Source organism: Saccoglossus kowalevskii, chromosome 1 (genome assembly GCF_978046115.1).
Source record: "Saccoglossus kowalevskii chromosome 1, keSacKowa6.1, whole genome shotgun sequence".
Lineage (NCBI taxonomy): Eukaryota > Metazoa > Hemichordata > Enteropneusta > Harrimaniidae > Saccoglossus > Saccoglossus kowalevskii.
In genome coordinates, this window is record NC_140641.1 from 10,043,288 (window position 1) to 10,066,497 (window position 23,210).

Below are 23,210 nucleotides of genomic sequence, written 5' to 3' on the forward strand. Positions count from 1 at the left end.
AAATAGATGGATAATAAAAAGAAAATAATATATGATATATATGTATTGTTAATTAAATTCATTATCTTACTATTAAAAGATATGCTTATATACTAAGGCATCGAATATATGTTTCTATAATATGTAGGTATTGCCCCTCTATCAATACCCTAATGGTTTTGTCCACAATGTTCAATAATGGCGACTGTCAGAGCCTGACCGCGGTGAGTTCATTACAATGCAAAATATTTGTCCTGGTCGATATTGTGGTTATTTAGTGTAGAATACGTTGCCCATGGTAAACTCGAATCCACACATATGGTTTTTCAGTCGCTGCTTCCTCCGAATATTAAGTCACGTTAAACATTTTCAACATGCCACGTCAACCAGATTACGATCATCATGGTGGCGTTGTCAATTCAATGAACGCCGTAATCAAAACAACTTTAACAACAACAACAACAACAACATGATGAATCTCGGTCACTGAGGGCGGAGCAGGATTTATTTCATAAACAGGGTCGGCCATTGTCTTCATAGTTCTGCAGTTCTACCAGCGATTGGTAGAGCATTGGCCGAGAGTCTGGTGTGTTGCTCAGGCTGTCTGTGTACAGTTGTAAGACAGTTGATAAGACATTATACAGTAGTGTCACAGTCCCGCGATAGAAGGACTGTGATAGTGTTCACGCTACAAAAAATACGGGCTGAGATTTAAGCTAATCTCATATGTTTGCATATCGGATAGACCCAATTGCGTTTACCCACTGGAGAAAACAGTGTTTAGCACGAGCCAAGGAATGCCCAAACTTATTAAGAATATACAAAATCTTCAGTCATTTGGTAGCAGATATATGACCTCACGTATGCTAGGTTATTATCTCCGGCCAATATGCTAATTTTACCCAAAGGAGTCTTATATTTGCTACCAAATACCCCAGCTTTCCATTTATAACCTCTAAATATTTGAAATGAATTATCTCACTGCTATTTTTAGATTTAAAATCTGAAAGTGATCTGCTCCAGCAATAGAAGATGGATCGAGCCACCAGAAAGGATTTATTGGAAACGATAGAGAAACAGAAAGATCAGATAGCTAGGTATGAGAAGAGATTAAGAGGTGAGTATTTATCTCACCATTGATGACTACTTACACATATGTTGCAACACTGTGCAGACAACTGTAGATGAAGGAATAGCAGCACCCATGATAGCAAAAATAAGAGCCGTTCGACAGCGACGTTGGGTAATAATTATTCGCTGCATCTTTCCTTGTCTTCTTTGAGCTTGTTGAACTCAACCAGATGATTTCTGCTTTATTTTTAAACTGCGTGAACCTGGAAATATTGTCGTTCACACGCTTGCCAGCTTGCATTTAAAATTCAGAAAATGTTCTGAGGTTCACATTGATTTATTGTTGTTTTTCTGGTTTTCATAGACTTTTAATAGCCATCTGAAGTTCAAATACATGTACTTTTTGTTTTAACAATTTGACCTTGATTTGACTGGGATTGAATATTTTATTTTTAACAATATTCTGACGTGACATACTGCCACAAAAATGTATTTTAACACAAACTTGGTATATTATATACATTGGTGTAATTTTCGATTTATGAGTCCCCACGATTTGTATAATTATTGTTGTTTTCTTCAATGATAAGACATGTACCATAGAGCTAAATAAAGAGTACCATGCATGGACTCACTGAGGGAAAAACAATATTCTAAGACTAAAATAAAACCACATCAATATTTGTCTTGTTTCTCTGCTAACAAGAGGTCGCAGTTTAAGTTGCGTTTACTAACGATACAACATGTCATAGATTTGAAGTGTCGTTCTAAATTTTATAATTATTAATACTATTTGTATCCTCAAACAATTAAAATCACCATTTCGACCACTTGTGTGGCATTGATCAGTGTTTGGGCGAGCAATCTGTGTTTTCAATAAACGAGTAAGCAAACAAAAGCAATTAAAATGTTGCTTTCCGGTCTGAAAATCTGGAAATTAAACGATAATCGGTTGAATACAAATCAATAAAAGTGAGAGGATGGGAGAAATGAGTGCAGTATGACACTATGAGTTTCCTGTCAGTATTCCATAACAGCTTTATTATTTACATTGAAACACTGTCTGTCTGTGATTGAAACTATCATTTGATTATTGCTACATGTGTACAACAGTCCGATTGGGTGCATGTTATTGTTATTTGACATTGTTGTAGATAGGTTTAGCTATAGCCATGTAAAAAACTGTTCACATAACTTGACAACAATTATGCATTTATGGCGTCTCTTGTCCCCTTTGAGTACCATATATCTGCCTGCCACCTTATATCTTTCGTCATCACAAAAACTTAAATTGTAGCAATTTGACCTTAATTTAAATATATATCTCTATATGTGATGCCATGTAGGGCAGCTATAATATAGTGTGGATATTAAATTGTGATTTGATTTATGAAGTGGAATGTAGTCAATTTTAACTGTCTGATAATAACTGATATTAGAGCACATGCATAGTCCACACAGTGCATTCCAATAATTGCATATACGTCATAAGTTATATTATGAAGTATGTACATGGACCTAACTAGACCTTTGCCAACTGAGCTAATTTAATTTTTTACCAGTGTAACATGGTTATTAGGCCCCAGACAATATATCCAAGTATCATATTTGTTCTAGTAGCATGTTTGTTTTTATAAATGCAAGAATAGGCTGATTATGAGTTGGTACCAATTTTGTCAAATGAAAAAACTAAAATAAATTCTACCAATTGTTGCATCTAAATACTAATTGCCTAGTTACAAGGCTATTCTATTTCAACATGGACACATTTGGAAGTGCTTGTTTGTAGTTTGATTGTATTTTTGTGAAATATTCACTGCTGCATGTTTCATACAGTTGATAATGTTATTTGCTAAAGTTGGTGATAATGTCATGTGACAGTTAATCAACCAAATGAGTCATCCCTGTATTAGAATTAAAGAGCCACATTAAAATAACTAAAAAACAATGTATTCTATGATATACTGTAAATCATACTCCAGACCAATTTTCACTTTTTTCTTATATTCTTCAATATTTCTGGAAATATATCCTAATTTTGGAGCCAACAGACAAAATTTTAGTCAATTTCATGTTTCTATTAAATATGTGGCATATTTGATTGAGAGCAAAGGGAATTATTTATTAATATTTGTGTATCTGTAATACAAGTATTATGTATGGTAATTTAATGCTTATGTTATCATGGTATTATGTATCCACTGTCACCTTTCATTTTTCATTATCTCTACTGAAACTGACACACTGGTATACCGGGTAATCACAAGAATGTCGCTTATACTTATGAGAGTTTGCAGCCAAGTAGAGCTAATATGAGTTTGCAGCCAAGTAGAGCTAATATGAGTTTGCAGCCAAGTAGAGCTAATATGAGTTTGCAGCCAAATAGAGCTAATATGAGTTTGCAGCCAAGTAGAGCTAATATGAGTTTGCAGCCAAGTAGAGCTAATATGAGTTTGCAGCCAAGTAGAGCTAATATGAGTTTGCAGCCAAGTAAAGCTAATATGAGTTTGCAGCCAAGTAGAGCTAATATGAGTTTGCAGCCAAGTAGAGCTAATATGAGTTTGCAGCCAAGTAGAGCTAATATGAGTTTGCAGCCAAGTAAAGCTAATATGAGTTTGCAGCCAAGTAGAGCTAATATGAGTTTGCAGCCAAGTAGAGCTAATATAGGTTTGCAGCCAAGTAGAGCTAATATGAGTTTGCAGCCAAGTAAAGCTAATATGAGTTTGCAGCCAAGTAGAGCTAATATGAGTTTGCAGCCAAGTAAAGCTAATATGAGTTTGCAGCCAAGTAGAGCTAATATGAGTTTGCAGCCAAGTAGAGCTAATATGAGTTTGCAGCCAAGTAGAGCTAATATGAGTTTGCAGCCAAGTAGAGCTAATATGAGTTTGCAGCCAAGTAAAGCTAATATGAGTTTGCAGCCAAGTAAAGCTAATATGAGTTTGCAGCCAAGTAGAGCTAATATAGGTTTGCAGCCAAGTAGAGCTAATATGAGTTTGCAGCCAAGTAGAGCTAATATGAGTTTGCAGCCAAGTAGAGCTAATATGAGTTTGCAGCCAAGTAGAGCTAATATGAGTTTGCAGCCAAGTAGAGCTAATATAGGTTTGCAGCCAAGTAGAGCTAATATAGGTTTGCAGCCAAGTAGAGCTAATATAGGTTTGCAGCCAAGTAGAGCTAATATGAGTTTGCAGCCAAGTAGAGCTAATATGAGTTTGCAGCCAAGTAAAGCTAATATGAGTTTGCAGCCAAGTAGAGCTAATATGAGTTTGCAGCCAAGTAGAGCTAATATGAGTTTGCAGCCAAGTAGAGCTAATATGAGTTTGCAGCCAAGTAGAGCTAATATAGGTTTGCAGCCAAGTAGAGCTACCGTAATATAGGTTTGCAGCCAAGTAAAGCTAATATGAACTGATTGCTTCACTGTAACTGTGTCACTGCTTATCAGACTGTCATTGAAAGAAATGGGTTTAGTACGGTTTGACTTACATATTGACCTCTGTCTGTCTGTGCGACTGTCTGGACCTGTATCTTGGACATGCTTCAGCCAATCACATTCAAACTTCATACACATACATCCTATATGTGTATCTTGGGATACATATACACATCTATTTGTTTCATGAGCTGTTTCAAGATGGCTGAATGGCGGCTATTTTAGTTTTAACAATTTAACATCCCATCCCATCCCCATTTTGTAGATTTGATGTATTCTATTTTATTATATTTTTTCCAATAAATAGTCAATCAGAATGCCTCATAATGCCACATAATTTGTAGACTATTTAGTCATTATCCAAGCATTGGCATAAGTTTGCCATAAACTAAAATACTGTAAAAGGGGTAATTTATCACTGGGTTTTAATTTAGCGTATTTCACTGACTGGAAAATGCGCTAAATTAAAATCCAGTGAATATGTAAAATTTAGCATAGAACACATTATCTAAATGACGAAACCGTGAATTTAAAACCCACTGAATATGCCTGAAATGGTAAATCAATGAAATTTAAACCCAGTGAAAATTAGTCATTTTACAGTACTCGCTGTATACTACATCAGATTGTGAAAGCAAACTGCTGGTACACTTTGTTTTTTTTATGCTAGAATAACCATAATCTCATTTTACTATGACTCTCTTAAAACATTTTTTTTTTTTTTACTTTAGATGTGGTATATGCTTACAAAAGTCTCTGTACGGAGAAAGAAGCTCTAGAAGCCAGTGTGCAAATACTGAGTCAAAAACAAAGACAAGAAACCATCAATGTTGTTAGAGAAAATGAAGATGAGAACAAAGGTAGTGAGGATGATGACAACAAATGTGATGATCCCTTACAAGCTGATGCACAGGTACTTAAATAATAGTGTCCACATGTATGTACATATATGTGAGACACATTTAACTGTGCCATCATACAATACATATTAGATTGGAACGTTCAAATATCCCACATACATATACATAAAATGATACAATAATATATATTAATGTTTTATTTTAATAAACAATATTGATTACAATTTTTCATTGTGCACATTTTAACATACCGTACTGTAAAATACTTGTTTTTAATTGAATTTATCTATTGTCATTTAGGGATGATTCAGTGAAAATTAAATCCAGCAAATATACACTTTTTCTTATATTTTACATTCAACTCATCAAAAATAAATTCCATACAATACACCCAAACTGCAAAAATTAAATCCAGCTAAAATGAAGTACTTTACAGTATAGTAGTGAAGCAGTGGCAGCATTTTATGTCAAAGTTATTCAAATAATACATGTATGCAAAAAATTACAATTCACGGGTATATCTATAAGAATGACTTCATATTTTATTTAAAAGTTCAAAGTTTTATATAAACAAACAATGTGTCTTACATGATTACATAAAACCCATATTGATTGGTATGGCGTGATGTGGGTGACACTTTAAGGTTTTGTTAATTAAAAATTTCAATAACAAACATGAAAACACACTGTCTGTATTCACTTACATGGACGTATGTTTTGTAGGCTTCATCTGCCAGCTCTGAAAACAAAAATACCAATAGTCTACAGTTATCAACAATCACAAATGCCTTAGCAACTGTCTCAGCTGAAAAATCAAAGATGGAGCAAAATTTCCAAGCAGATAAGAAAAAAATGCGTGTAAGTATGATCAGGTTTTATATTATTTTAACAATTGAATCATTAACATTTTCACCACCTGACTTTCTCATTCAAAATTTTTTTCGTGCTTTTTTTATTTTATTTTACAATATTTCTGAAAATGAAAATGAAAATGATTTTGGAGCCAACAGACAAAATATGAGTAAATTTTCCGTTTTTACTAAAACAAATTTGGCTATTTTTGTCCAAATCTTCTGAAGGAAATTGCAGACTATAAACAAGACTATTTTGTGAATTTGTGATGAAAAGAGAGAACTGGCATTCTACACAATTTAATTATATACCAGTAGGCCATTCAAAAATGAATTGTGGTCAAACAAAAATGCATGTAACTCTATGCCAACTGTGTTTCTAATTTCATGCAAATCGCATGTATTGGTTGTATTATTTGTGGTATTTTTGGTATAACAACATATTTGAGCGGTGACATTTTTATCTCAGAGCGACATTCAATTTTGTCTTTATATTGGTAGCATAAAATTCTTGCCTCCTTGAAAATTCCACATTTTACAATATATAATGGTGAGCATGTCTTGTTTTATACTGGGTATGTGTCATGGTATACTGGGTATGTGTCATGGTATAATGGGTATGTGTCATGGTATAATGGGTATGTCTTGTGATATACTGGGTATGTGTCATGGTATAATGGGTATGTCTTGTGATATACTGGGTATGTGTCATGGTATAATTGGGTATGTCTTGTGATATACTGGGTATGTGTCATGGTATAATGGGTATGTATTGTTGTATACTGAGTATGTCTTGTGATATACTGGATATGTGTCATGGTATAATGGGTATGTATTGTTGTATACTGAGTATGTCTTGTGATATACTGGGTATGTTTCATGGTATAATGGGTACGTATTGTTGTATACTGAGTATGTCTTGTGATATACTGGGTATGTGTCATGGTATAATGGGTATGTATGGTTGTATACTGAGTATGCCTAGTATACTGGGTATCTCTTGTGATGTATTGGGTGTATCTTGTGATATACTGGGTATTTCATATGGTATTGGTATGGTCTGTAGTGTTCTGGGTCTGGTCTGTAGTGTTCTGGGTATGGTATGTGGTGTTCTGGGTCTGGTCTGTGGTATTCAGGGTATGGTCTGTAGTGTTCTGGGTATGGTATGTGGTGTTCTGGGTATGGTCTGTGGTGTTCTGGGTATGGTGTGTGGTATTCTGGGTATGGTCTATAGTGTTCTGGGTATGGTCTGTAGTGTTCTGGGTATAGTCTTTGGTGTTCTGGGTTTGGTCTGTGGTGTTCTGGGTCTGGCCTGTGGTGTTCCGGGTCTGGTCTGTAGTGTTCTGGGTATGGTGTGTGGTGTTCTTGGTCTGGTCTGTGGTATTCTTGGTATGGTCTGTAGTGTTCTGGGTATGGTGTGTGGTGTTCCGGAAATGGTGTGTAGTGTTCTGGGTCTGGTCTGTAGTGTTCTGGGTATGGTCTGTGGTGTTCTGGGTCTAATCTGTGGTGTTCTTGGTATGGTCTGTGGTGTTCTGGGTCTGGTCTGTGGTATTCTGGGTCTGGTCTGTGATGTTCTGGGTCTGGTTTGTGGTGTTCTTGGTCTGGTCTGTGGTGTTCTGGGTATGGTATGTAGTGTTCTGGGTATGGCATGTAGTGTTCTGGGTATGGTCTGTAGTGTTCTGGGTCTGGTCTGTGGTGTTCTGGGTCTGGTCTGTGGTGTTCTGGGTCTGGTCTGTGGTGTTCTTGGTATGGTGTGTAGTGTTCCGGGTATGGTGTGTGGTGTTCTGGGTCTGGTCTGTGGTATTCTGGGTCTGGTCTGTAGTGTTCTGGGTATGGTGTGTAGTGTTCTGGGTATGGTCTGTAGTTTTCTGGGTATGGTGTATGGTGTTCTGGGTCTGGTCTGTGATATTCTGGATCTGGTCTGGTGTTCTGGATCTGGTCTGTAGTGTTCTGGGTATGGTGTGTGGTATTCTGGGTATGGTATGTAGTGTTCTGGGTATGGTCTGTGGTGTTCTGGGTATGATATGTAGTCTTCTGGGTATGGTCTGTAGTGTTCTGGGTATAGTCTTTGGTGTTCTGGGTTTGGTCTGTGGTGTTCCGGGTATGGTGTGTGGTGTTCTTGGTCTGGTCTGTAGTGTTCTGGGTATGGTGTGTGGTGTTCTGGAAATGGTGTGTGGTGTTCTGGGTCTAGTCTGTGGTGTTCTGGGTCTGGTCTGTGGTATTCTTGGTATGGTCTGTAGTGTTCTGGGTATGATGTGTAGTGTTATGGGTCTGGTCTGTAGTGTTCTGGGTATGGTCTGTGGTGTTCTGGGTCTAATCTGTGGTGTTCTTGGTATGGTCTGTGGTGTTCTGGGTCTGGTCTGTGGTGTTCTGGGTCTGGTCTGTGGTGTTCTTGGTCTGGTCTGTTGTGTTCTGGGTATGGTATGTAGTGTTCTGGGTATGGTATGTAGTATTCTGGGTCTGGTCTGTGGTGTTCTTGGTCTGGTATGTGGTGTTATGGGTATGGTCTGTAGTGTTCTGGATATGGTCTCTAGTGTTCTGGGTCTGGTCTGTGGTGTTCTGGGTGTGGTGTGTTGTGTTCTTGGTATGGTGTGTAGTGTTCTGGGTCTGGTCTGTGGTATTCTTGGTATGGTCTGTAGTGTTCTTGGTATGGTGTGTAGTGTTCCGGGTATGGTGTGTGGTGTTCTGGGTCTGGTCTGTGGTATTCTGGATTTGGTCTGTAGTGTTCTGGGTATGGTGTGTAGTGTTCTGGGTATGGTCTGTAGTTTTCTGGGTATGGTGTGTGGTGTTCTGGGTCTGGTCTGTGATATTCTGGATCTGGTCTGTGGTGTTCTGGATCTGGTCTGTTGTGTTCTGGGTATGGTCTGTGGTGTTCTGGGTATGGTCTGTGGTGTTCTGGGTCTGGTATGTAGTGTTCTGGGTCTGGTATGTAGTGTTCTGGGTCTGGTATGTAGTGTTCTGGGTCTGGTCTGTAGTGTTCTGGGTATGGTCTGTAGTGTTCTGGGTCTGGTCTGTGGTGTTCTGGGTATGGTCTGTGGAGTTCTGGGTCTGCTGTGTGGTGTTCTGGGTCTGGTCTGTGGTGTTCTTGATCTGGTCTGTGGTGTTCTGGGTATGGTCTGTGGAGTTCTGGGTCTGCTGTGTGGTGTTCTGGGTCTGGTCTGTGGTGTTCTTGATCTGGTCTGTGGTGTTCTTGATCTGGTCTGTGGTGTTCTTGATCTGGTCTGTGGTGTTCTGGGTCTGGTCTGTGGTGTTCTGGGTATGGTCTATGGTGTTCGATATAACTCATTGATTTACTGACTTGCAATTTGTTTTAGCAAGAATATGAAGACTTAAAGAGCCTACAAGAAGAAGAAAAAGCTCAGTTTGAAGAACTGGTTTCCAAATTACAAGAGCAGCTTACTGAGGTAAGTCCATCATTAGGGTGAAATAACCTGCTTTTTTTCTTTAACAATTTATTGATTTTTATTTGACAATGATAAGATAGAAATTAGCTCAGTGGAGTTTGCCAAGATCTTCATGACGTGTGGCAACAATCCAACTACCAAGCATTTTATTTTTTAAAAAATTATGGGAAATTACTTTGACAGACATCCTGAAATGAGGTATTACAATGATACACTGTATTTTTATTTACAGTGCAAGTCCAAATTACGAGGTCATCAGCTAGATTTAGAACAAGAACACACAACCCATGCAATGATATTACATGAATTACAACAGCTATTGGCCAATGAACGATCAGAAAAAGAGAGATTTGAACAAGAAGTAAGTCTATGAAAGCCCTAGCAATTAACATTGTATTACATGCTAGTGTGTCAGTACATCATAAAAAAAGTGATTTTTTAACCATGGCTTTTTTTACCATAACCTCTTTTTTTACATTCAATATGTAAATTCTGACTTACAAATGTATCTTTGTTGTGAAGAGCTTGGAGTACTATATAAAAGACACCACAATCAGACTTTGGAAGTGAATCAGACTGCAGACTGTGTACCAGTATACTTATTAATTAATTTCCGGTACTGGGTTTTAACTGTTCTACATTTGCTAATTGAAATATACCCAGTACTCTAAAATTGAGTTCATGGGAAAATCATTGATATACAAAATATAACAAAATATAGCAAGAACTATTAAAGAAGATATGGAATAAATGGTATTGGTTTGTTTGAGATTGCTTTTTCTTCTGTATTTGTGGAGTGTGTTTTTGTCTGACCACATTTCTTTCTGCACAATCAAACCTTTTCATGTTTACCACTAATCATGTTCTGTGATTGTTTAAGTCTTGAACAAGTTTGATTAACATTTTAGTATTGGCATGTGCACATGCTTATTTCTCCATATGTTCTTATGTATTTATAAACAGAAAAAATATATTGTGGTTTATTGATGAACTAATAAACCATCAGTATCTGTATGACATCATAGAGTATCTGTATGACATCATAGAGTATCTGTATGACATCATAGAGTATCTGTATGACATCATAGAGTATCTGTATGACATCACTATTATTATCTGACATTTCTTGATAGATTGAAGAATTACAGGAAACACTACACTGCCAACAAGCTGTTCCAGATAAGTAAGTTGTCTATAAATTACTCATTTATAGTTGGTAGTTTTCTATATTGTTAATAAACACATCAATTCCTGAAAGCCTCCATGAGTAGGCACAGATTGTTGATATGTATTGTATAAAAACAGCTCCAGTAGGTTGGTGACATACATGGCACTGTTGAATGTTGATTGAATGAATTCATATTAGTTTTGATAATGCCATTGTGACACTGATTGCCATAGGGGTTCAGTTATATATAACATGTCACAGTGTCTCTGAGGATTTAAAAAAAATGGGTGATTTCCCTCTTCATTCTGAATTGGGGAGAGGAGGTTAAATCATACAAGTATCACAATTTCACATTGTTGATTTTGCAGTTGTTATCATTGAGGCTCAATTTCTACAGTTTTTTATTCAGATCACTTATAGCTTGTATGGACTTACATTACCTCGTTGATCATTGACATTCCCCTCCCCAAAAAAACCCAGTGTAATTTCTTTGTTTCATTGTACATTGTCAGTCATGTTGTAGGACATATTTTTCTGGAGGTAAATACATATAGCAGTGAATTCTGATGACATTATTTTAAAATCAGTCAAATTGTACACACACATGCAAATACTGTGTGATTGGCAATTCTTTTAATTCACTACTCCCCCTAAAAGACCAGAAAGTTGTGCACACTCAAGAAAAACCCTAGAAATCATTAGTCTTGGATGTGATACTGATGCCAGCCAGCCTTTGGACACCATTCCAATTTTATACCTTGAAAACAAAATTTCATTTTTTCAAACTGATTTGAATCTGTAGTTTATAAAAAATGGTTGTCGATGGTCCTCATATGAATATACAAGTGTGGCTTGTTTTGCACCAACTGTAAAATAAAGCAGACAATATATATACGAATTGAAAGTTACATTATCCAAAAATCATGCACAAAGCATGCATATACTACACATGCTTCACTGACTGTTGTTAATTGTTGTAGATCTGAGGAATATGAGAGACGTATTACTGCTTTAAGTGATCAGTTAGACGCTGTAAGAACTCGATTGAAAGCTTCGGAGGACCAAGCTGCCAAACCATCACCATTACTCTTAGAATTACAAAAAGAAATGGCTGAAATGAAGGTCTGTGAATACATCAACTGATATTTATTGAATCAGTTGTGTGGTGATTTCTATTGAGAGCAGAGGCGGATATAACCAAGGGTCTGCATGTCCCATCTTGATATGTGGCATCAAGTCTCACTACAAATAAAATCACATTTAGATACATGTAATATGAATATATTTATTGATTTATTGTCATTTATTAATATTGATTGTGCAAGATTTGTTGTGTGTTTATAAGACCAACATAATTCCTTGAGATCTTTGTCCAGTTTCCCAGGATGCACTACTGTATCATGTGGTTTTATCCAATGTATTATTTGAATTTCTTTCTTTGACATCAATCTCCATACAGGCGCAACACCGAATGCAAGTGCAGTTGGAACAAAAAAAAGCAGAGGAAGCAGAAGAAAAACTTAAACTTGCTGCGGAAACTGATGAGAAGAGAGTTGCTAGCTTAGAAGATAAATTGTCTGAATTGTCGGAGGTGACAGGCACTTATGAAAGACTCAGATACCAAGACCAGATGGCAATACAGTAGGTTTCTACTTAACTCATGCTAAGTAAAATTGGAGCCTCACAGAATAAAACAGAAACCCCCTTATTAGCTGTATTTTTACTGGAAGTGTCATGATTTCATTTCAGACGTTTAAAAGAACGAGTAACGCAGCTTGACTTAGAAAACACTGCACTTGCCAGAGCAGCCAATAAAACGATGCCAGTGCTGGAAGACGCACCGACCAATGATGACAATATTTTAGACGTCAATTCATTAGTAGAAAAGATCACCAAGTTAAAGGGCCTTCTAAAACTAGCCAATCAGAATTCAGAGAAACCAGTAGATATTGATGGTAGGTTCATTTGTCTTTATATCACATGCTATAAATTCATATAAGTGACTGTTCACTGCCTTAAACACCTATCACATTTACAATGATATATTTTCTTCTGAGTAAAAATTATTCGCTAAGGAACATGAGCCTTGTATTATGGAGAACAAAATGTGTGTGCCTCATACATCCAGTAAATCATTCCACATCCCAGCCTATTTACACAGTGTTTGATAATTACTGCCAGCTTGTGCACCAGAGACAATTTTCCAGTTGGGCTGGTAAAAATTAAAACTTACATGCCTGGTAATCTAGTAACATGGCTCATGGTCTGCTCCAATAACGAATTTTGAAAATGAAATTTTACTGAAAAATAAATTGCTGATACAAAGATAGTGAAACACGGAATAGGAAATTTAAATTATTCACTGGGTGTTGCAGAATGTTGAGTTTTTGTGGTGATTACTTGGAATGAAACAGAAGTATTTGGAAATACAATGTAGTCTTGAACTGGTAACTTTTTGGCAGGTTTGGTGGAAATTTGAAAATTGACAAATTATCTGCCCTGGTGTCTGGTACATAATTTTGCAAAACTACAAATAAACATAAAGTTATTTGTTTTCAGAAGTTTGCAGTATTGATGATTCTTCCTCGCTGGAAAGCAATCCACAGCATAAAGCATGCCAACAGGAATTGAAACAATTAAAAGATGAATTTGAACGTTACAAACTGAGAGCACAGAATGTTTTGAAAAGTAAAAATGCAAAAGTAAGTTTTTTATAAGATTTTTTTTTAAAAGATGTCATTAAGTATTACATAATATTAGATTCAGACAAACAAATAAGTAAACAAAAACTAGTAACTGATGTATTCATACTAGTACCTGTTTTACAGGGCTTTGGTGATACAATAAACTTCACAAAACGCCATAGTGAAGTAATGCTGGTTGGGGCTGTTGCTGTTATTGGCGCTTACACCTGTAGACGTTGTCCATAATTCATCTGTTATTTGTACTCAATTAAATTCTATGGTTTTGTCAGTTCTATTTTTAGTAGGGTCTCACAATCATGACAAACACTATTGAAACATTTAAATTGATTGTAGTGAAGATAAAGTAGAATTAGAAATGTGAGAACAAAATTAACTATTGACTACAACGAGTGAAAACTAGATGACCTGGAACTAGATATACCGTACCGTAGTTGTCCAGGTAAGCGCCCCGGGGCCTGAACATGGAAAATTGCCTAAAAATATGGTTGGGCATTTGCCCGGACATTCGCGAATTGATCGCAGATCGAATTGCAGCAGGGAATAGAACAGCAAATGAAAACATGCAACAGAAATAAATGAACAATATGCAACATTAGAAGTAAAACAAAAATAATGTATTGCTTACAATGTGACAAATAAACCAGGAATAATAAAAATCGACAGTGAGAAATCATTTGAATTAGGATTTCCCCGCTGCAAACACGCCCAATACACGTGAACTCAAAATGAACTAAAATGTCAGACTTAAATTGCGTAAAAATTATTTCCGGTTTTGACAAATACCGGACCAACAGCTATACACGCACAATAATAATTTATGAATTTACAGAGTAAAAAATTCTCAGATCTTTATTTGTACGCTCATTGCTATCTTCGTCAAAGTCAATCCCTCAAAGTCCAAGTCGGCATCACTGTCGCCGTCCAACAAAATCCCTACACCTTCGTCTTGAAGTTCGTCGATGTCATCGCACACACTTTTATTCCATGGAATTAACTGTCTGTAAGCTTGGCATAACTAATCACAATAAAGAAAAATTGGGTCGCGTGCAAACGAAGTTTAAGCATCTGCTTTACTGATTGGCTAAGAATTACGTCATTACTAGTTTTTCATCATAGAGGTCATAGAGTCATTGGCGAGATATTGCAAAATTGTTGGCCCCAATTAATTACATCCATGGAAACAAGGCAAAAAGTAGAAATATTTCTACATCTAAATTCCGTGGTTTTTTTTCAGCTACATTAAAATTCATGTGAGTGCCTTTCCTTACTTTAGTCTGCTGTTGTTTCCATCTTATTTACAAATAAGTCATGATTCACCCCCATATGGGGAACTAGATAATTACTTATATTTGTCTAATTCAGGATAATACAAATAGTAAAGAGATGGAAACACTGAAGAGTGAAGTAACAGAACTCAGAGAAAGATTGTCAATGTTGAGAAGTCAGTTAGATGAAGATGAAAGGTTACATAACATTAAGGTGAGGTTGCCATGGCAGTTTTTTCCATCATCATAACTATTCATCATCAATACCTTTGATTTGGAACTCACTTTTATAGGGTTTCTATTATAACTCTGTATTTTAACTAAATTTCTGGAATATTGTGGAGAGTCTTGGACTAAATTGACAAGAGGAACATTGATTAATGCATTTTGCTGGGCCTGGTTGATACTTACAAAGCTTATTAAATTGCCATGATATAAACATTATGATAGGAAGATCACAGAACTCTGTCACATAGTTCAAGCATTGAATATTGTTTTCTGTGACAAAATGTACCCTGCACTTGCACTGAGGAAAAAGAAGTCAGACAAGCATGACATTCATTAAAAAAAAATAATGTTACAGGATGTCTAAATATGGAAGTGCCATAATTATATTATGCAATGACCAGTGTCACATTCAGCCAAATTCTTCTGTCATAATTATGGGTATTTTTCAGGGCAAAGTTACATGTGCAATAGTAAAAACGTTTGAAGTTGTTTTAAAAAAATGCCCTTAATACTCTATGATAGAACAGATTGGTTGTATATGACGCTATCCTCAAAATGGCCGGTTGATAAAAAACAATGACAAAATATCATTATTGATTCTTTCCTATCAGATAAAAGAATATGAAACAACAATAAGCACTTTACAGAATAAATCTAAAGAAGACTTATTGATGGCCGAGTTGGAATACAAAGTAAGTTACAAATAAATTTGATTGTCAATTACTTATTGAGACAAGTGCATATGTAATTTACAGTAATTTGGTATTTGTATTTTCATTATCTGTCAGCATAAAGTGGGTGAATTGGAAGAACAAGTACATAAACAGAGAGACAGAACGTTAGCATTGTTAGAAGAAAAAGACAAAGAAATAGAGACAATGAAACACCAGATATCTCAAACCTATGGTGCATATACTGGGTAAGGGCAAGGGTTATTACTTTTGGATGGGGGGGTTGAAGAAGAGGGAGGGAGGGGTACTAACTTTTATAACATATGGTTTATTTTTGTATTTCTTTCTTTAAAATGTCATGCCTTTCATTTTTTGACATTTTGTACTAGTCACATTGCACACACATGTGGAACTTCAGTGGGTATATGAATACTGTAAAACCAATTATTTTCACTGGCATTTAATTTTACTACATGTATTTTGATTTTATGAGCAATTTTTCTTGGGTGTAAGCTCACGAATTTGGCATGGAAACAATGAGCTCTATTATTATTTTACCTGTTAACATAGATTTAATTCAGGAAATTTAAAAACAAGTAAATAATTAAAATGCATTTGTGGAATGGTTAAAAGAAAGATTGAAATTATATTTTTTGAGTGGTTGAATTATTATAGTGGGTTTAAATCAGGAGTAACATAATTGTAGAATTATTATAAGAGGTTAATGAAAGTCATTTCAAAGAGTGAAATATGTATTTGTAGTGATTATAGCAAAAACTTTGTGATGGGCGTCTTTCGCAGTCAGTGATATTCACCAAAATATTTTTCACAACTCTATAGACCTTAGCAATTAATTCCCACCACCAATTAGATACAGTATCAAAGCATTTTGGTTAATTTTTAACAAATCCAAATCACTCTGAATAATTTTCCTTACGTTCATGTGTATTATGTTTGCACTTGAAATTTTGATGATTTTAATAGGAGTACTCGGTAAATATTTTAGTACATACATGTACACTCACAAAAATACGCATGAAATATTAGTAAGAGAATTTATTAGTCCCTGTTCTGACACAGTCTGAAAGCGAGAATTTATGGATTGACACCTGTGCATCCGTGCGTCCGTGTGTGCATCTTTCTGGACCTATATACATTCAAACTTCACACATGCATCATACATAATATTAAACATCAATTACACATCAATTTGTTTCACAATCTGATTCAAGATGGTCAAATGGTGACCATTTTTGTACTGAAAAATCATCAAAATGAGGCATTTCTCTGCTGTTTACAGATGTATTTCGTTCAAACTTGGTACATACATTAGACATTATGGGTCTCTCGGTTGCACGTCATTTTGTTTTTCCAATTGGGTTCAAAATGGCTGACGGTTGGCCATTTCAACCAGTTTTAATTAATGCTGTTCCAGAGCAATATCTTTCAATATGGACAAGTACTACCCGGTAGTACTATATTGCTATAAACAAAACTATATAACTTACTCAGTAGATTTGATAACTAATGGCGACTGTGTCATGGATGGCTTGTTACATTACCTGAACAAAAAAAAAGCAATGCTTTCCCTTGCCATAATTATACATTTTTCTTTTTCCGGTAAGTTCATGCAGCAATCCTAATGAATAAGATTTAGAATTCTCAACTGGCTGATTTTGCAGGATTTCTGAGTAAAAAAAACGTTGATCCCCAAAACAACTCATTCTATGATTTTTCAATAATATCATTAATTCAGTCCAGCGGTTAGATAAGTTATTTATTAGTGACGCCCGAAGAACCAAAATTTAGAATCTTAATCACTCCGACAACGAAAAATATTGGTATTAACAGCCAAGGGGATGAGTAACTGCATGTGTGTATGGTTCAACCATTTTTAAAAAAAAAAAAATTGCAAGAGGGAGCACTGCAATTCAGCGGTGCCACCCTACCAGGGTGTGGAGTTTTTGATAATTCTAAGTTAAAATGGAGCATGCTATGGCTTCCTTGGGGCCAAAATTACTATCAGACAAGTCACAGTTGAAGACTGTGGCCACATGTAATTCCTGGTCAATCAGAATTTTATGGTTGCCAGAGGATCTGCTCCCCAAGGTAAGGGGCGCATGGCAATGGCATGAGGGCGCTGCACCCCTGTTCCCTTGTTCAAAAAAATCCCTGGTTCAACTATGAGAATGATTAAGGGGATTACAGTAATCATATTTTTATACTCATTTCACTGTAATGAGCTAATATTGCAAAGATTTTTGTTACTACCTTAATATTTAATAATTTATAATAATTATTAGATATATTTGTCTTTTAAATCAGTGAGTGGGGTTCACGACGTTCCTCCGTTGGTCAGCACTCAGATAGTTCAGATGAAGAGAGCCAAACAGAGACTACTGAAGAAACTCATGTGTCTGATTTGTTGTCTAAGTCGTGTCTAACAATGGTAAGTGACTTGTAACAAAATTTAAAGTTATCTTACAAATTATTTTATAGTCTTTACTGTCACTGCCATTCTGTTCTGAACACCTAAAATGCAATATTGCCAGCTAAGTTAGTGACTGGTTTGCTATCTGCATCTTGAGATCATTACGTGATTAAAACTGGTTAGTTCAAATCACTTTTACAAGGGTGTGTCGTTCAGCTAAATGCACACATTTAGGAGCGTTATGACACACACTAAACACACCAGCGACTGTGTTCAGACATTTCATACTGTGTCAGTACATACATTTTGTTTAGATAACTGAGGTAGCAGTAGGGGAAAAAACAATTAAACTGTGATTCTTTTTTTTAAGTTAGTAAGCATGTTACTATGACAACCTATACATCATTTGAAAGCTTAGATATTGGCAAATACAGTTACTGTAGTGCATGTGTGTACCAATGTTTGTCTAAAGGATAACCTAATGCGAAATTTTGCTGTTGATCTTTTTTGACTATCTCAACTGTTAAAAACCCCAATTTTAACAATCTCAGTCCTGCTAATACTGAACTGGATGATTTTTGTTGTCAGTACTTCATGTATGTCTGTAGTTATTTAGTTGTAGCTAGAAAACAACATACATAGACTGGTGACTGTTTTCACATAGACAGACAACCATTTATTTACTTTATTTCCAACATAACAATCTGGAAATGATGTTGTATTATTTGCTTTTGATATTATTTGGAGTGTCTTATTTTTATTTGACTAAATTACTAACATTTTGCATCCATGGTAATTTAAATAAGTTACCAAGGTGATTTTTGCACATTCATTATTTTACATGTACATTGGTCAGATTAATGTATCTGATAAAGGTTTAGAACACAAACTTTTCAAACCTTAGCAACCAGTGTTACCATGTATGTCACATGATTGATTGCAGACAAGTACACGCAGTGAGTCGTCCTTATTACACTATGCCGAACAGCAAGCCAGGAAAGACATTGAGATAAACAGCTTGAGAAAACAAAAACATGAATTGGAAATCGCTCTGAGACAAATACAAGAGAAATGTGTTATGAATGAAGATAAATTTTCTACTGAACTAGAAGATACTCGAGAAGAAGTTCATAGACTTGAAAGAAGCAGGTAAAAAAAATAATCCTTGACCTTTCTAATTTTATTCATTTGGTTGTATTCACTGAAAATGTGTTAGTTTGCTCACAGACTGGTTCAGATATCATGGAAGACAATTATTTTTTTTAAGCTTTGCATCTTGGCCAACTTTGTAAAACTTTCTATTTTTTTCTGTTACACAGTTTTGATTTCGTGAGATAGGTTATCGCTGCCGAGTAAGCGCCAAGCATTTGGAATTAACACAGTGGTATAACAATCTTGATTAATACCTGCTAAATAGGGAATTTAGGATTGCATAAATTCTTGAAAAGTCTTTTTTTTTGTGTTTCAGTTTCAGTATATTTGATTTTGTGTGTTTTTATTCAGGTCCAGAGAAAGTGCAAATCTTGAGTATTTGAAGAATGTGTGTTACAGTTATTTTATGACAGATGATTATCCTTCTAAACAACAAATGCTGAATGCCATAGTTACCATATTACATTTTAGCCCAAAAGAGGTGAGTTTAAAACACTATCTGTTGCATGAACCTGAACATTATTAGTCCCTGCTCGGACGCAGTCAGAAAACGGGAACTTATGTTTTAACCCTTGTGCGTCTATGTGTCCGTGCATGCGTTCGGGCCTGTATCTTAGAAATGCCTGGACCAATCATAATCATGGCCGAATGGTGGCTATTTTTGTGCTAAAAATCATCAAAATCAAGCATTTCCCGGCTGTTTACAGATGGATTTTTTGTTCAAACTTGGTATATACATTAGACATTATGGGACCTTTATTCAAATAATTTTGTTTTTCAGATAAGATTCAAAATGACCGACTGGCGGCCATTTTGTTTTAATGTATGTGGTTCTCGTGCCATATATCTGACTTGCTTTGACTGATTATATTCAAATTTTAAATATTCATTAAACATCATGTCATAGATATACAGATATATTGGTTTAATGATCCTATTCAAAATGGCCGAATGGTGGCCATTTTTGTGCTAAAAAATCATCAAATATCAAGCATTTCTGGCATTTCTGGATGGATTTTGTTCAAACTTTAATATAACATACATTAGACATTACAGGTTCCTGATGCACATCATTTTATTTTTCAAATCCAATTGAAAATGGCTGACTGGCGGCCACTTTGTTTTAATGATTGGGCTTCTAGAGCCATATCTCTGACATGCTTTGACTGATTATGTTCAAATTTTATATATTCGTTATACATCATGCTATATATAGATAAATGTATTCAAAATGGCTGATTTTGTTTTAATTAATGCTGTTCCAGAGCAATATCTCTCAATATGAACAAGTACTTGTGTCAAACAAGATCAGATACAAATGTCAATCATTTTAATTTTAAACAATCATCATAATCATATTCCTGACATCGTTATATTTCAGCTATATTACTATAAACAAAACTATATATCTTAAATTTTATAACTAACAGGGACTGTGCCATGCATGGCTTGTTCAGAACTAGAATATTATATCCCATTTGAACAAAGTTTGAAAACAGAAATTTAAGGATTGACTTCTGTGCCTTCGTCTTGGACATGCCTTGACTGATCACATTCAAACCTTACACATACGTCTTTAGATACATATATATTTGTTTTGTGACCTGATTCATGATGGCCTATTGGTGGCCATTCTAGTGCTAAAAATGTATCAACATTGTTTTACCTGACATTAGTCAGTTTTTTATATATCATTTTGTGGTCGATGTTATATATAAAAATGAATGAATCATTCTAATCATTGGACTCCTCCAATTAAATAATTGAACCTTCTTATTTCTGTTTAAAACAATAATTTGATGTTGTTTTGTTTGTTTTTTCTTTGCAGAAAGATGTTGTGAATAAAAAGAAAAGAGCAACGTGGAGTGCCTATTTTCAAAGTACTGCCAAAAAATAGTATCAGGCTTGATTTTTTGAGACGTTTTATTTATTTATGCCTGGTGTTGGACTTGACACAAAAATGTTACAGCAGAAGGCCAGTTGTTGGAGGTTACAGTTTTCACAAATTCGTATCTGAATAATTAACCAAAGATCAGTTGAAATTTATACCATAGTTGCTCTATTAATTCATCACATGTGCTTACATAAATGTGTCCACAGGCAAAAGATTTTAAAGCAGGAGGGTCATCACCTGTGCACGCACAAGAATTGAGTCCCAAGCGACGATAACAACACACGCTAAAAACACAAAGGCTCATGGGTAGACGCTTGTCTGTAAACAATGACATGCTATGACCATCTGACGCATGCGCAGGAGACAACTCCCACGCTTTAATCATTCAGCATGCAATGAATGTTATCTTTGGTTTATATGCGCTTCTATTGGAAATGCGCTTCTAATAAAGCAAATACGGTATAACATTTTCTCCCCCAAATTTGGACAGAAGAAAAGTTGTTTTTTTAATTTAAGGTGAGATGTTTTTTTTGGAGAGTTATACTGCAAACATATTCTTCTTTTATTTGTCATGTGAAAAAAAAAATCTGTCTGAAGTTATTTGGTCAAAATTTGTTGATCAGTATTGGGTTGGCAGAATAAATTAGCCCATGTCTTGCATTTCCAAGTACTACTTCTTATACTATTGTAAGTCAGGCACATGTGACTTCCTCTATGCTTCTACTTGTGCTACTTGTTTACGGAGACTAGATTAAGTGTTATATTTAATACTGGGAAAAAATATAGCAAAATGGAATACCAGGCCAGAATTGAACAATTCACATATTAGTATCATGTGGTAATAAATGAGAATAAAAAGATGCTACCTGTGTTTCTGAATGATTCGTATCAGTTGATGTCTTTGCAAACTGAATGTCCTTCAATTCTGTCTCAACCTCTCAACAATGTTCTGTATATCCTGTTATATTTCTTTTTATTGTACAGCCTTATCTTTAAATCAGTGTTGGTAAAGCCTCAAGTCACAATGATGAGATATATTAATATGAATTTATTATTACAGCTATTTATATTCATTCCTCAATAAGACAAAGCATACCGGTACTTCAGGAGTTATTTATTTTATTTACTAATACACTGTAATATTACCACTATATGCATGCAAATGTTTCACCCCATTCACTGTGAACAGGGTGCAGGTATTGAAATTTACTTGCTAACGTGCAGGGAAAGATGGAGGATTATCTAAGTTTTAAAAAAGCTTAAATTTATTTTGATTTTAAGTTCTATATTTTTTTTAAGTCTGTGATTTTGGTGTACAGGAAAATGAATGTAAGCAAGAGATCTATTTTTGTAGTAGATTGTATTTAAATAAATTTATGAAAAACTGGTTTCTGCTAGACCTGTATCCTGATTAAATTACAAACATTCCTTAAATGTATCAACTCTGTTAATTGTCATGGACCAATCAGGATGTTGCTTAGTATTCTCAGTATGATCTAGCAGAAACTGTAACCATGGTGATAATTTGGGGAGGGATGAGGGTTAATGGTGCTAAGGATACCGTAATGTCAGTTACTATAATTAAGTAACCAAATATAACTTCCAAATTATTGCGTGCATCTTCAGAAAAAAGTTTACTGACTGGGCTATAGCAAACAATACATGTATTCTGTTTCTGATGTCAGGATTTGGTGCAATGTGTTTTTATTTCCTTTGATCGTTATAAGAATAAGACTTTTGTCAATTTGTTGGGAGAGGGTTGTAGAAAATTTACTTCTCCTCCAAACCATTATATTTTGATGATTAAATTATTGAATTCATTGCAATTTACTGTATAGAGATCCACAGTGGAATTTTAACTGCTACAGAACACGCATGGTGACCTTTTTAATCAGTACTGCTTACAAAAATCATACCAGAACATCGTTTCCATGGTAACTAACCGATAATTCAGTTTTCATTAAAATCTGTTTCTGCCAATTTAGGGAAACTTACCGGTAATAGTGGTTGTCATGATGATAGATGAGTTTTCTTGCTGTCCTTTTGTGTATATATCGGCTCACTGGATTATGTTTGGTTATTAAAGAATGTTTTTAAACATCAG

General features: G+C 35.3%; 1 protein-coding gene across 4 annotated transcripts; it reads left to right on the top strand.

Moving 5' to 3' along the window:
* Positions 1-146: 146 nt before the first annotated feature.
* Positions 147-23,209, top strand: LOC100367795 (GRIP and coiled-coil domain-containing protein 1-like). 4 transcript variants are annotated; one of them, XM_085498676.1, is made up of 18 exons: positions 147-203; positions 974-1,096; positions 5,209-5,390; positions 6,061-6,195; positions 9,503-9,592; positions 9,825-9,953; positions 10,726-10,775; positions 11,741-11,882; positions 12,220-12,401; positions 12,510-12,715; positions 13,320-13,462; positions 14,828-14,944; positions 15,570-15,650; positions 15,747-15,877; positions 17,955-18,078; positions 19,004-19,209; positions 19,564-19,693; positions 21,041-23,209. In XM_085498676.1, exons 2-18 carry the CDS (start codon positions 1,012-1,014, stop codon positions 21,107-21,109), a joined length of 2,202 nt encoding a protein of 733 aa, XP_085354802.1. In that variant the 5' UTR covers positions 147-203; positions 974-1,011; the 3' UTR covers positions 21,110-23,209. The 4 variants fall into 4 exon arrangements, with proteins under 4 accessions (XP_085354802.1, XP_085354805.1, XP_085354803.1 ...); XM_085498679.1 differs by having other exon boundaries at positions 13,323-13,462; XM_085498677.1 differs by lacking the exon at positions 147-203 and adding an exon at positions 441-595.
* Position 23,210: the final 1 nt, after the last annotated feature.

Excerpts from the sequence above, each read along its gene's own strand:
- LOC100367795 (XM_085498676.1), top strand. The coding sequence starts at position 1,012 with ATGGATCGAGCCACCAGAAAGGATTTATTGGAAACGATAGAGAAACAG. Across the intron at positions 15,878-17,954 it reads ACCTATGGTGCATATACTGG|TGAGTGGGGTTCACGACGTT; the intron begins GTAAGGGCAAGG and ends CTTTTAAATCAG. Across the intron at positions 18,079-19,003 it reads CTAAGTCGTGTCTAACAATG|ACAAGTACACGCAGTGAGTC; the intron begins GTAAGTGACTTG and ends GATTGATTGCAG.